General features: G+C 51.6%; 1 protein-coding gene across 2 annotated transcripts; it reads right to left on the reverse strand.

The window, feature by feature from the left end:
• Nucleotides 1-275: 275 nt before the first annotated feature.
• LOC123052430 (uncharacterized) lies at nucleotides 276-5669 on the reverse strand. Of its 2 annotated transcripts, none has more exons than XM_044475602.1 (2): nucleotides 4294-5669; nucleotides 276-1159 (listed from the first exon to the last, which is right to left on the reverse strand). In XM_044475602.1, the coding sequence occupies exon 1, from the start codon at nucleotides 5573-5575 to the stop codon at nucleotides 4295-4297; it is 1281 nt and encodes a 426-aa protein (XP_044331537.1). In that variant the 5' UTR covers nucleotides 5576-5669; the 3' UTR covers nucleotides 276-1159; nucleotide 4294. The 2 variants fall into 2 exon arrangements, with proteins under 2 accessions (XP_044331537.1, XP_044331538.1); XM_044475603.1 differs by having other exon boundaries at nucleotides 4286-5669.
• Nucleotides 5670-15311: the final 9642 nt, after the last annotated feature.

The raw sequence follows: 15311 nt of genomic DNA on the forward strand, positions 1-15311 counted from the left end.
TTAGCAGTTCTTACTCCAGCAGAAGATAGTATCAAATTGTCAAATTTGACCATCCATAGCAGCCACATCATCCCCCGCGATCATTGGTAGCGATTAGCAGAGTAACAACAAGAACTTGGACAAGAATGGGAGGCCAGACATAAGCTGGTTATAAACATATTCAATTTATTTATCTATTCAGATTTGTACATGGGATGATGGGATGCCATTGGACAAATCAAACTACAGATCGATGTCATCACAGCCAGTAGACACTACCGATAGTAGCTGATGTCTTAGACAAAATGGGGAAAAAAATTCCTGAGCTTTTGAAGTATATAAGAAACATGTTCACAGATACAAGGAAGATGGTGACACTCACCGAACATGGCAGACTCACAACACACGAGCATCAAAGCAGAATATAACAACAACCCTACCAGCACAGTACAGAACAAGACCACACCACAAAATCAGAGACTAACACCAAGAGATCAAGAAGATAGCGCCACGATCAGATGGCCATCTCCTCTCTTCCAAGACATTTTTCTTCTCCTTGAGCAGCTTGATGCAACACGGCCTTGATTAGTCGACCCCCATAGGCATTTGATTCCAAACCCTCCACAAATTCCAGGTTACACATCCCAAACCCAACACCATGATCAATCACCAGGTTCCCCTCCCTGGTGAAACCAACTCATAGAAGAAAGTTCAATGGAAACCCAAACAAATATTTCTTTTAAGCTAGACCACAAATCAAGATCTGTGATTAGCATTCTCCTTCACTTCACGGAAAGAAAATTAATCATTTCCTGGCCGGTGTCTATATGCCAACTTGAACTGCTATCGGAATGCCGTCTTTTAGTGCTATGGGGGAAGCCCACAAGATCTTATTTGGAAGGCAATTTGGCCTTCCGAACATCCATGTTCCTGGAATGAACCAGACCACCAAAAGTAAATTCTTCTGCATAGAGGATTAGATCATGTTTTATGAAGCCCCGACAAATACCATACAGTAGTTGAATTTCCTGCAATTCGAGCAAATCCCACTACTGAACTTCAACCTTTCCCAAACACCTTAGTTTCCAGTAACCTTGTCAGTAGCAACCGATGTATTCTCCTATAGTAAAGCCATCGTACAGATGCTGATATCCACGGTGCTTTGTCCCCTCGAGATGTCCTGCAGAATGTGTCAGCAGAGCACAAATACCACAGATTAGAGTTACTAATAGGAATCATATCTATTTGAACCATGTTATAGTTATCCGAATGCTCCAACCACAAACTTTAAGATAAGTTTTCAAAATGACCGCATGTATTTTCGCAAAATCAATTTAACCAAATTCTTTCCTAATTATGTATGTTTTTTTTTTAACGGTGCTTTGTTCCTAATTATGTATGTTACTTATTCTTCAAGGAAGAATTATGTGCTACAAGAAATATCAAAGCCACGAAAAATGTTTTTGTTGGAATTAAACCAAAGATAAGTACGTGTAGCTAGTACTCTGTCAGAAACAAATCTAACAAATATGGGCCATACCACAACTATTTTCGGACCCAAAATATAGGCCGGTTTACAATTTTCTATGCACTTTGCCTAAACACTTCCCTGAAACCCCAACCCAATTACTCTCATGAATACGCTATCTTGATACCAGTACAGCCAAGGGAGGTAGAAGCAAATGTTCTCCAATTCATTACTGGTACAAAGTAACTGTCATCTACCCATGCCAGATTTGACAAAAAGAGTCTATGAGATGCATGGAAGAATCTACTACTGACCTAAAACCCTAATTACTCAAAAGTAGATAAAAGTGAACGACAATATTCTTCTCTGCTTTGTTGAGAGGGGTCGGCCCCTTTATATAGTCGAAAATACAAACTGGGGAACGTCCTCTAGGAGAGGGATGTTAAGCAAACGTTTTTTGATGACATTTTTAGGTGGTAGCAGATGGCAATTTCTGCCACAAAATTTTCTTCTTTCCAGAAACTGCCATGCCTCTCTGAAGAAATTGCCATGTCTCTCTGAAGAAACTGCCATAGAAAACATTCGCAAATGCAATCCCTCCCAGCGAGCGTTCGCTGACTATAGGCGTCCTTATATAATAGACAAAAGTTGACCAACAAGCCGGTTAATCTATTCAAACTCTAATACAATCTCTAAACTGACTAGACTCTTTCCTAACAAAGATGCTTAAGTGGCTTAGCTCAAGCCTTGTAACTTTGTATGTTGCCTTTGCTTAACTAATAAAAATTGCTGTGGGGAGATTGCCCTACAGTGTACAGTCAAGAAAAAAGATGCTTAATCAACTAGGACTCTAATTAAGGGACAAGACTCGAGGTTTGATGGGCTGATCCACATAACATCTCTCCCTTCCTTGAAAAACAGCTTGTCCGCAAGCTGTAGGTTGTCAATTGCCTCCCGGGGGCCTTGGGTGCTACCAGATGTCATGTGGAGCTATCTTGGTCGTCGTCATCAGCCTCGATGAAGAAGAGCCGCGCGCACCGGTGACCCCGATCCGCAAGCTGTAGGTTGTCAGTTGCCTCCCTGGGAGCCTGGGTGCTACCAGATGTGGAGCTTTCTTGGTCGTCGTCATCAGCCTCGATGAAGAAGAGTCGCGCGCACCGCTGACCCTGAACATAAATCTCATCGCAGTTGAAGAAAAGGCCTTGGCTGCGACGTTCTTCTAACTCAGCTGGAGTGAAGCGCCAAACCTGCCGTGGCGGGGTTGGCTCTGGAATGGTCGACAACAGAACAAGTGGTAGTGGCGCTGGCGGGGAAGGTATTGTAGCTGCGTTGGCCGTGGGAAGATTGGAGGGGCACAAGGGCCCTGTAGGACCAGAGGGCTGTTGTGATGGCGTTGTTGTCGGGAAATGCTTCTGCTCATAGGCCTTGGCGAAGGAGATGGCGGTATGTTGGTAAGATGGCCACTGAAGCTCGACGCCAATGTGAAGACCATCAGGCAGCCCTGCTGTGTACAGAAGCCGTTGTTGGGACGGTGCTAATGGCTCATTGTTGTGGCACATGAGAAATAGAAACCTGCTGGTCTAGTCGGCAACCAAGGAAGTGAACGGCAGACGTGCCAACTGACCCGAAAGATTGGCGTGAAGTGACGGCCCAAACTAAACATGGGAAGCTTCCTTGAACTGCTCCCATGTCGGCATGCCGAAATTGCCCTCGAGCTGTAAGTACCAGAACTGAGTGTCACTGGTGAGGTGGTAGGCTGCAGCTCAGACCTTGTCAGCTTCCTGCTCGCACCTATTTAGCGAACCAAGAGGATTGACCGAACCAGCATATGTCGCGAAGCCGAGCTTGTGGAAGCAAGGCACGCCTGAACCAGAACCTAATCCGAGGTGATTGTTAAGTAGGGGCAGAAGGGAGGTGATGGGCGAGGTGGGTCCATAGATGGGTTGTGGAGGGGGGGGGGGTGCAGCCATAACGGCATATGAAATCGGTTGGCAGGTGGAGGCATGAAGGCGGTAGAGGCGGCGGCGGCGGTGGCGATGGCCACGTTGGAGAAGGGGGCACCGGAGGTGCTGCTGGCGAGGGGAAGCACCAGGTCGCTAGGGTGGATGCGTCATGGGCAGCTGTTGCAGTCTATCTGAAGGTGGGGGCAGGGCCGGCAGCCGTCGCTCGAGTGCCGTCAAGCGCTGCACCAGCCCGGCGAGGAGCACCTGGTCCTCCACTCGTCGGAGCGTGAAGGTCTCCAATTGCTTCGTGGTGATCTTCATCTGCCCCACAGCCTCGATTTCTTTGCCCGCCATCGAGATGGATCTCATACCAAATTGGAGGAATCTACTATGACCTAACCCTAATTACTCAAAAGTAGATAAAAGTAAACGACAATATTCTTCTCTGCTTTATTGAAAGGGGTCGGCCCCTTTATATAATAGACAAGACTTGACCAACAAGTCGGTAACACTATTCAAACTCTAACACGGCTTCAAAACTGACTCGACTCTTTCCTAAAAAAGATGCTTAATCAACTAAGACACTAATTAAGGGGTAAGACTCCACGTTTGATGGGCTGGTCCACATAACATGCATAATTGGGATCTCAAAAAGAAACATGCATAACTGCCATATAGGCGCTATGGCAGTAATCTACGACAAGTGATGTTGTTGCGAACCTTAAAACAACTAGTGCAAAAAATCAGTCTTCAGAACAGCTAGTTTGTTGCACAAGAAACAATCATGATTGCATTCCCTGGTTTGACTTGCTTTACAAGAAGGATGGCAAAGCATATCAACAACATAAAGTAACTATCGACTGCTAAAAACACAAAGGAAGTTTACAGTAGCAACCTTACTACCTCATATGCTTGGCGGAGACAATAATGGTGGGAAGCCTCGATACAGGTGAGCATGCATCATTTTGTTCTTTGACACATACATCCTCTCAAGCAGCAATGTCTTGAGTTCCAATGCAAAATACTCTATATCCGGTCTCTGCTGTGAAGAGCTTCCAAACCAGGGCCAATCTAGCGAAATCCCTCTTAGGAGTAAGTACTCCTCATCCGCACCAATGATGCACCAGTGATAATTGGGCAACGGATGGTTTATCGTGCTGTGCTGCCACTCTTTGGTGCCTTTACTTTTGTTTCGCCAAACCTTACAGTAGAAGTCTAACGTGCGCATACCAATATTTAACAACCCAATCATACCTTCTCCTGCTTCCACAATGGCGAGCCTTCCCCCATGACTGTTGGGCGGGAGATCTATAATGGTGAATTTCATCTCACGTGTGTCAAGCATGAGCAGTTTGTCCATCCATTCTAACACCCAACAGAAACAACCGTGTGCATAATGGCGCCGATGCAGTCCACATCGTGCATACAATGCATCCACAACTTCATTGGACAAAGCGCCCAAACCATGGTGTTGAATACTAACCCATTTACCAGTGTGTGAAGAGAAGATGAAGACAGCAACCTTGTTTTCGCACAGCACCTTGCAGATCACTTTGAACGACGATTCATCCGCCCGCACATCGTCACTGGCCGGAGCAAAGAAGGGCTCGAAATCTAACATGCCACAGTGCTGGACGGAGTCCGCTAGGTCTTCAGGGACGGGTGGGATCTGGATGTAGCGCCGGGACAGGGGATCACAGACCACGAGATCCACGAAGGTGTTGGAGGTGGCGTCTATGAAGTCGCCACGACCTTCGGAGACTGAGACGGCGGAGAAGAGAACGCGGCCGTCGCGGACGTCACGGGCGCTCCAGCAGGCGGGGTTGGGGAGGAAGCTGAAGGCGAAGTCGGCAGCCTGCGCGAGGGCGTTGGCGACCGGGGCGGAGGGGTGCGGAGACTGGGCGGCGTAGAAGTCAGCACGGAGGAAGCCGAGCACGGGGGCCTTGTGGAGGGAGCGGTAGCGGCGCGCGAAGGAGCGGGGAGCGACGACGTGGCGAAATGAGGTGCAGGAGGTGGAGGCGCGGGCGAGGTCGGCCGCGGTGGAGAGGCGGAGGAGGATCTCCTCCAGGATATCGTCTGGGAGGGAAACCTGGAGTTGTGGAGGCGACGGAGGGGCGTCGGAGTTCGGGGCGCACGGAGGGTCGTCGGCGTCGGGGGGCGGCGGGGTAGGCAATTGTGAGCTCATGATGTGGTGGGGGAGCGAGCGGCCGACGGTGGGTCGTCGAGCTAGATGTGAGGCAACGGAGCTAGCGTTGCTCTGTCTGGAACCCAGCTCAGGTTCCCCGGCGACTGTCTCTCGGGTGTCTTTTTGCTTTATAAAAAGAGAAAAATCCTTCTTATTTATTTATTTATTTATTTTGATAAACGAGAATTCCTTCCTATTTGGTTCTAATTAAAATTCTGCTTCACTATTTGATCTAATAATTCTTTTCCATGTTTGGCACTGCCTCTGAATTTTATGTCTTATTTGATTCTAATTAAAATTCGGCTTCAATATTTGACCTAATAAATATCTTCCATATTTGACCCTGCCTCTAAATTTTATCTCTTTCTCGCAACTTCCATCCATTTAGCCGTTAAGTGATACTTGAAAAGACACATTTACCCCTCAGACCACTTTTAAGACATGGTTGAATATATTGAAAAAAAGAGAAGAACATAAGTATTCGACACAATTTCTATTAAATCTCCCACCTCCCATCTATCTCATGCAGTAGCACACTGACATCGACGGTGTAGGTAGTGAGCGGGCACCAGCAACAACTGCGAGAAGGAGGCGGGCGGCAAGAAGCGCTGGGCAACAACACTAGTTGGCGCCACCTTTCTCCGGCGTTGCGCTTATTCGTACCAACGTTGATCCATGAACCATCCCTCTGTGTGCAATGTCGTCTCCACACGACGTTGTCCCCTTGAGCGTTATGGGCTACCACCACGTGGTCGCGCCCGGCTCAACGTGGAGCTGTGTTTCACTGTGTCATGCCATGTCGCCCTCAACTAACCTAATCACCCATCGCCGCCTCACACCAGCCATCCTGGCATTGTTTGCGCGCACCCTGAGCATAGTGCTTCGCTGACGCCAACGTTAACCGTACTGGGCACCACCGTCAGCCCGGGGTAGATGATGTGTGTCGTCGTCATCGAAGTTTCAAGTCAAGGTTGAAGCTACACAAAGGATGTGTCGACATAGACGTCAATCACAACAAACACATAGGTGGCATTTGTGAGGAGGGCAGGCGGAGAAGTGACGTCGATGACGAGAAGGGTGGGTGTTGGTGAAACAAAGGGTGGGCGAAGAGGTGGGAGTCTAGCTTGGTGTCGGGGAAACGACACCTATGGGATCACTGGAATCCCTCCTACGGTTGGCGGGCGCGGGGTTGTGAGCAGAGCAGGTCTAACAGGAAGCACACAGATCGTTTACCCAGGTTCGGGCCGCGAGGATGCGTAATACCCTCGTCCTGCTTTGGTGGATGTATTGAGTGTTTCTTGAGCTAGCTACGGGGTGTAACTTGCCCAAAAGAGCCGAATCCCTCCCCTGGTTGCCTCGGGCCTCCTTTTATAGGCAAAAGGGGTCGCCACAGTGGCACACAGGAGGTGGAAAGGTGTACAGCACGCGAGCTTATCGCCCGGCGTTACGGGAGAAAGACGCATTTAATGCATCGCTTAGGTGTCCCTTAGCTTTATTGGGGACGGGAACGGGGCCCGTCCCGTCCGTCGCCGCTCCGCCTCGCTTCGACACGCGCCCAGGCCAGCGATGCGTGTGGTGCCATGTAGGCAGGCAAGCTGCTGAGGTGGTGTGGTGGCAGGGCCTTCACGAAGATCTGCATGCCACCACGCAGGTGCTTGCTGAGTTGGTGTAGAGGCCGCCCGTCGCCACGCAGGTGCTGCCCAGCTGGTTGAGCTAACAGCTGCTTGGGGACGGCGGTGGAGTCTTGGCTGGTGCGGGCCTGGCAGTGGCCCGTGGTGATGCCCTCGGCAAGGGTCTTGCCGGGGCCGTGCAAGGTTCGCCGTGGCCGTCGTCCGGCAAGGCGCTTGCCGGGGGTCTTGTGGATTCCCTCGGCTGGGATCCCACCGAGGGTCGCCGTCTTCTGGTCCCCATCTGATCTCACATGCTTATGACCTTCACAAAGATCTGCATGCCACCACAGAGGTGCCTCCCGAGCCCTGTCCCAATTATGTTGGTTGGCTGGTGTTGGAACCCACGGGCTCAAGGGTGGCCTGCCCTGCTGGCATCGGCAAGTTGCCCAGGCAAGGCTCTTGCCGGGGGGGAGGTCGCACCTCGCCCCTCTGCTCTCATGTGTTTCTTGGTCTTAGCGTTGCCTTGGACCGTCTTGTGCCTCAGCTTCTCTCCGGCTTCCCTCTTCTGCCTGCTAGGTGGCCGCGGCGCGTGGCTCTGACTGCCCGTGCACAAGTAAAGGGGTCAAAAGGAGAACCCCTACTTTTGTACACCGACAGGAGCCACCCGGGCCTGGCCACACATAAGGCAACGCGTTGTGGGCCAGGCCCAGAACGGGTGCGCGGGCAGTGGGCGGATTTTTACCGCAGTAACTGTTCGTCCGATGCGCTTCCGCACGACCCGCGTTGAACGCGCGAGGTGGAGGGTGTGCGTGACGTGGGGTCATGCGTGGGGTGGTTCCCGCACACATGCGTCACATCACAGTAAAGAGGCGGCTCGCGCCTTCCCCATAAAAAGAGGGAGGCGTGGAGGCGCGGCTCATTTACTGAGTGGACTCGGGTCTCGGTCTTCAAGGCGCCCACGCCCCACGATCACGGGGTGGGGAACGGTCGCCTCACTCGTCCCTTCGACTCTGCTCGCTCACCACGTGCCTTTCATGCAGGTGGCAGGCGGTGGAGGCGGGAAACAGGCCGTCGCCGATTGGGGCAGCGGGTCGGTCCTGATTCCCTACGCCCCCGATGACCGGATTGGCTGAGCGGTGCGGCCGAGCCTCGACCCCGCCTCTTTATAAGAAGGGGGAGGAGGAATGGCACCCCCCACATTCTCCCAGCATCCATCGTCTTCCACTTCCGCTCCTCCCTTCCACCCATCATGGCGAGAGGGGGCGCAGGCCCTTCAACGCTGGGGGCGAGGGTCACTACTCGACAGCGCGTTCCTCCTTCCCACGAGCTCGCGGCGGCGGAGCCGGCCACGAGAGGAAGGGGGAGGGGGCGAGGTCGAGGTCGCCGCGGCGGTCGGGGGAGAGGGGGACGAGGCGGCGCGATGCCTGTGCCTCCGCCGGCGATGCCGCCCGTGATGGAGGGCCATGTCGGGGACCAGCCTCGGGAGTTCTTCATCAGGCTGCGCCAGCCACCGCGTTGTCGTCTCCGTCTCCCTACCCCATTTGCTCGGGAAATGGAGCTCGACCCGCCCCAGACCCTCAGATTGCACATGAGGGGCTGCGGGAACGGCGGCACGCAGGTCGACGTCGACTTCCCCGCTCCTCATGTTATGTACCTCCGTCGCGGGTGGAAGACATTTGCTCGCATCCATAGCCTGACGGCGGGGCTCGTCCTCTACTTCAAGTTAATGGAGGGCGGCCTGCTCTCTGTCAAGGTCTTTGGAGATCTTGGAACTCGCCTAAAGTGCTGCGTGGAGAGCTCCTCCGACGATGAAGATTCCTCCTCGAGCGGGAGTGACGAGGAGGACAGCGACAACGACGACGAGGGAGTCGAGCGGCAGGATGCCGACCCCGACTTCGACTGACCGCGCCGCCCCTCCCTCAGCCTCGCGCCCTGCCGAGGGCCTTCCTCGCCAAGCTCTCCATCGGGGCGCTCCCCGTCGTCTCCTTGGGCGGCTGGCGTAGGAGGGCCGGAGAAGGCGAAGAAGGCGGGTGGCGGCCGTCAAGTCGGAGTACGCGGGCACCGACGCCTTCATCGCGTATTGCCGGCCCGCTGCCTCGTCTTCCAGCTCCTTTCCCGGCACCAAGATGTTCTCTTGGTGCCTTCTGCTCCTCGTACCTCGCCTAGGCGCCCCTTTTGCCCTCCTCCTGTCTTGTTCCACCTTCTGAGGAGAGGGACAAGAAAGGGATTACGGGCACCTTATCTCTTTTTAGTTTGTAAGCCTGCGGGCACTTGTTAGATTTAAAACTTGTAATCCCCTTGTTCATGTTTTTTATTCCGTACGAACTGTACCTGTATGGGACGTTTTTAATGAAAAAGGGCGCTTGTCGGGTTCTTTGTGCGTGAGCGAGGCCCATGCCAAGGAACGAGTCCTTGTTATTTCTAAGATAAACAATGTCGCCCGGCAACAGGCCTTGCCGTTCCCCCACTTCAGTCGACCATTCTCGTGCTCTTGGCGGAGGCATGGGTGAAGTAGAGTTAGGCCCCTCGTGTATCTCCTGGCCACCGCATCTACGACCCGGTTCTGTCCCAGTGGCTTGGGTACAAGAAGAAGGGGAGCACGGTGGTTTCGGAGCGGAACGAGGTCTCATTTGTCCCAGTTCCATACGGAAATGCATAACAGGGGATGAAAGACTTATCTGAATCTGCAGCCCGCGGCAACCATGGCTTGCCGTGGTTGGATCCTTGTATCTTCAGCCCCCGGCAGTCTTGGCTTGCCGGGGCCGGAGTGTCGGTCCGTTCTCTTTCTCCCAAGCGGCTCAGCAGAAGTGTCCACGTGCCCTGCGAACCAAAGAGGACAGAAAGATGCACACTCGACCTCTAGGCTAGGGGTTAGTCGCCGCTAAGCACTTTCAACCCTAACCGAGGGAGAGACGTAAACCTAGCATGCATGCTATAACTTAGGGCGCCAGCGCTTCGTTTATTTATGCTCAGGGTGTGCGCCTGGCTTTGTACAGAGGGTCACATGCCTTGTCGGCAAAGCTTGTACAAAAGGTGGCTTGCCGGGAGGCCCGGCAAGCCGCGCCTTATGGGTAAAATTTGCGAAGATGCTCGATGTTCCAGGAGTTGCTCACTGGGACAGCATCTTCGGTCTCCAGGCGGACCGCGCCGGGCCTGGTGACTCGTATTACCCGATAAGGGCCTTCCCACTTTGGCGTCAACTTGTTGGAATTCTTGGCCGACTGAACGCGTCGAAGAACAAGGTCGCCTTCCTCAAAGCTTCGGGCATGAACCTTGCGGCTATGGTAGCGGCACAAGGCTTGCTGGTAGCGTGCTGCTCTCACAGCCGCCCGAAGATGATCTTCCTCAAGGAGCGTTGCGTCATCTTGCCGCAATTGCTCTTGCTCAAGCTCGTCGTAAGCGAGCACTCGAGGTGACCCGTATATGAGTTCCGTGGGGAGAACTGCTTCTGCCCCGTAGACCAGGGCAAAGGGTGTCTGGCCGGTGGCTCGATTTGGCGCCGTCCTGATCGACCAAAGAACCGCTGGCAACTCATCAATCCAGCGCCTTCCGCTCTTGTGCAGCCTGTCAAAAGTCTTTGTCCTCAGGCCTCACAACACTTCAACATTTTCCCTCTCCGCCTGGCCGTTGCTCCGTGGGTGTGCCACGGAGGCGAAACAGACCTTGCTGCCGAGGTCTTGGGTGTATTGCATGAAGGTGTGGCTTGTGAACTGCGTGCCGTTATCGGTGATGACTCTGTTTGGCACACCGAAACGGCAGACTAGTCCCTTGAAGAACTTGACGGCTGACTGTGCTGTCACCTTCCTCACTGCTTCCACCTCCGGCCACTTTGTGAACTTGTCGATTGCAACGTACAAGTACTCAAAGCCCCCGACAGCACGGGGGAAGGGGCCCAGTATGTCGAGCCCCCAGACCGGAAATGGCCAGGAGAGAGGGATTGTTTGAAGGGCTTGAGCTGGTTGATGAAGCTTCTTTGAATGGAACTGACACGCTTCACACTTGGTTACTAGTGCCGTTGCATCCTGGAGGGCAGTGGGCCAGAAGAAACCCTGCCGGAACGCCTTGCCGGCAAGGGCCCTCGACCCTATGTGGGAGCCACATATGCCTCCGTGTATCTCCGCCAACAGCTCCAGTCCTTCCTCCCGGGGAATGCACTTCAATTTCACACCGTTCGGTCTCCTCCTGTACAGGACGTCATCGATGAACTGATATGTAGCAGATCGACGGGCTACCTTCTCCACTTCTTCCTGCTCCTCAGGAAGCTCCCCTGTTTGGAGGAATCGGACGGTATGCTGTGCCCATGCCGGAGCCTGGGGCTCGACGGCAAGGACCAAAGGCATTTCTTCTGCCATGGGAGCGGCTGTCTCTACGGCCAGGGCTTGACTGCCTGCCGGAGTCGGTAGCTTCTCGGCAGGCTCAGCGTCCACGGCAACACCCTTGCCGGCGGCCCCTGGGGGCTTAGCGGGAAAGTACTTGTCGGGGCCTGATTTCCTCCGCTTGTTCTGCTCCGTTGATGGTTCGACGGATGGTTGAGTTAACCGAAGCAAAAAGGTACCTGGTTCCACAGGTAGCTTGAATGCAGCACGCTTTGACAGGTAATCGGCGATGTCGTTCTCCGCTCGGGGAACGTGCTCCGCTTGTATACCATCAAAGCCCTCCTCCAGCTTCCCCACCTCATCTACGTAGGCCTCCATCAACGGGCTCTGATAATCTTTGTTGACTTGTCTGACGACAAGCTGTGAATCACCCCTGACGATGAGCTTTTTAACTCCGAGGTCTGCCGCGATCCTGAGACTGGCAAGCAACCCCTTGTACTCAGCAGTGTTGTTGGTGGACATCTCCCTGGGAAAGTGCATCTGGATTACATACTTGAGGTGCTCTCCGGTGGGTGCGATGAGCAGCACACCAGCACCGGCGCCTTGCAGCGAGAAAGCTCCATCAAAGTACATAATCCAGTCGCGAGGTGTTTCCTTGCCGGGGAGAGTGGTCTCCTGGATCTCTTCATCAGGCGTTGAGGTCCATTCTGCAATGAACTACGCCAGGACTCTACTCTGGATGGTTGAAGTACTTTCAAACTTCAACCCAAAGCTTGATAACTCCAAGGCCCACTCCACAATCCTTCCGGTTGCGTCTAGGTTGTGCACTATCCATTGCAACGGGAGGTGGGTGACGACAGTGATCTTGTGGGCTTGGAAGTAATGACGCAGCTTCCTCGAGGCCATAAGGAGGCCGAAGAGCAATTTCTTCACGCCGGAGTATCTTGACCTAGCCCCCTGCAAGAGGGAGCTGACAAAGTAAACCGGGTGCTGCATCATCATCTTCTTCTGCACCACTCCACTTGACTGTGCGGGCTCTGTCCTGATGGCGTCAGACTCTGCCGGGAGCCTTGCCTTGCCGGCACCAGGCCCTGCCGGGGGAGTCTCTGACTTGCTGCCTGCCGGCCCTGCCATTGCCACTGCCTCTTCGTCAACCTCCCTCTGCACCACTAGCACAACGCTGACCACTTGATTCGTCGCCGCCAGATACAGCAGCAACGGCTCTTGTGGTTTAGGCGCAACTAGTATCGGTGTAGAGGAAAGGTATCTCTTCAGGTCTTGCAACGCCGCCTCGGCCTCTGGGGTCCACTCCATTGGGCCCGCCTTCTTCAAGATCTTGAAAAAGGGAGGGGCGCACTCGGCAGACTTGGAGATGAATCGGCTCATGGCGGCAACGCAGTGATAACCCACAAGTATAGGGGATCGCAACAGTTTTCGAGGGTAGAGTATTCAACCCAAATTTATTGATTCGACACAAGGGGAGCCAAAGAATATTCTCAAGTATTAGCAGTTGAGTTGTCAATTCAACCACACCTGGATAACTTAGTATCTACAGCAAAGTATTTAGTAGCAAAGTAATACGGAAGTAACAGTAACGATAGCAAAAGTAATATTTTTGGGTTTTTGTAGTGATTCTAACAGTAGCAACGGAAAAGTAAATAAGCGAAGAACAATATGTGAAAAGCTCGTAGGCATTGGATCGGTGATGGAGAATTACGCCGGATGTGGTTCATCATGTAACAGTCATAACATAGGGTGACACAGAACTAGCTCCAATTCATCAATGTAATGTAGGCATGCATTCCGAATATAGTCATACGTGCTTATGGAAAAGAACTTGCATGACATCTTTTGTCCTACCCTCCCGTGGCAGCGGGGTCCTAACGGAAACTAAGGGATATTAAGGCCTCCTTTTAATAGAGTACCGGACCAAAGCATTAACACATAGTGAATACATGAACTCCTCAAACTATGGTCATCACCGGGAGTGGTCCCGATTATTGTCACTTCGGGGTTGCCGGATCATAACACATAGTAGGTGACTATAGACTTGCAAGATAGGATCAAGAACTCACATATATTCATGAAAACATAATAGGTTCAGATCTGAAATCATGGCACTCGGGCCCTAGTGACAAGCATTAACCATAGCAAAGTCATGGCAACATCAATCTCAGAACATAGTGGATACTAGGGATCAAACCCTAACAAAACTAACTCGATTACATGATAAATCTCATCCAACCCATCACCGTCCAGCAAGCCTACGATGGAATTACTCACGCACGGCGGTGAGCATCATGAAATTGGTGATGGAGGATGGTTGATGATGACGACGGCGGCGGATTCCCCTCTCCGGAGCCCCGAACGGACTCCAGATCAGCCCTCCCGAGAGGTTTTAGGGCTTGGCGGCGGCTCCGTGTCGTAAAACACGATGAATCCTTCTCTCTGATTTTTTTTCTCCCCGAACACGAATATATGGAGTTGGAGTTGAGGTCGATGGAGCGTCAGGGGGCGCGCCCAGGGGGGCAGGCGCGCCCCCCACCCTCGTGGACAGGTGGAGCCCCCCCTGACGTGGATTCTTCTTCCAGTATTTTTATTATTTTCCAAAAATAAGTTCCGTGGAGTTTCAGGTCATTCCGAGAACTTTTGTTTCTGCACATAAATAACACCATGGCAATTCTGCTGAAAACAGCATCAGTTCGGGTTAGTTCCATTCAAATCATGCAAGTTAGAGTCCAAAACAAGGGCAAAAGTGTTTGGAAAAGTAGATACGACGGAGACGTATCAACTCCCCCAAGCTTATACCTTTGCTTGTCCTCAAGCAATTCAGTTGATAAACTGAAAGTGATAAAGAAAAACTTTTACAAACTCTGTTTGCTCTTGTTGTTGTAAATATGTAAAGCCAACATTCAAGTTTTCAGCAAAGATTATGAACTAACCATATTCACAATAACTCTTAGGTCTCATGTTTACTCATATCAATGGCATAATCAACTAGCGAGCAATAATAATAAATCTCGGATGACAACACTTTCTCAAAACAATCATAATATGATATAACAGGATGGTATCTCGCTAGCCCTTTCTGAGACCGCAAAACATAAATGCAGAGCACCATTAAAGATCAAGGACTGACTAGACATTGTAATTCATGGTATAAGAGATCCAGTCATAGTCATACCCAATATAAATTAATAGTAATGAATGCAAATGACAGTAGCACTCTCCAACTAGTGCTTTTTAATAAGAGGGTGATGACTCAACATGAAAATAAATAGATAGACCCTTCGCAGAGGGAAGCAGGGATTTGTAGAGGTGCCAGAGCTCGATTTTAAAGCAGAGATAAATAATATTTTGAGCGGCATACTTTCATTGTCAACATAACAACCAAGAGATGGCGATATCTTCCATGCTACACACATTATAGGTGGTTCCCAAACAGAATGGTAAGGTTTATACTCCCCCTCCACCAACAAGCATCAATCCATGGCTTGCTCGAAACAACGAGTGCCTCCAACTAACAACAGTCCCAGGGGGAGTTTTGTTTGCAATTATTTTGATTTAGTTTGCATAAAGCATGGGACTGGGCATCCCGGTGACCAGCCATTTTCTCGTGAATGAGGAGCGGAGTCCACTCCTCTTGAGAATAACCCGCCTAACATGGAAGATAAGGACAACCCTAGTTGATACATGAGCTATTCGAGCATACGAAACAGAATTTCATTTGAAGGTTTAGAATTTGGCACATACAAATTTACTTGGAACAGCAGGTAGATACCGCATATAGGAAGGTATGGTGGACTCATA

The sequence above is a fragment of the Triticum aestivum genome, chromosome 2D (genome assembly GCF_018294505.1).
Source record: "Triticum aestivum cultivar Chinese Spring chromosome 2D, IWGSC CS RefSeq v2.1, whole genome shotgun sequence".
Classification (NCBI taxonomy): Eukaryota; Viridiplantae; Streptophyta; class Magnoliopsida; order Poales; family Poaceae; genus Triticum; species Triticum aestivum.

Bases quoted from the DNA above. Each gene is read 5' to 3' on its own strand.
- LOC123052430 (XM_044475602.1), bottom strand. From the start codon at position 5,575: ATGAGCTCACAATTGCCTACCCCGCCGCCCCCCGACGCCGACGACCCT.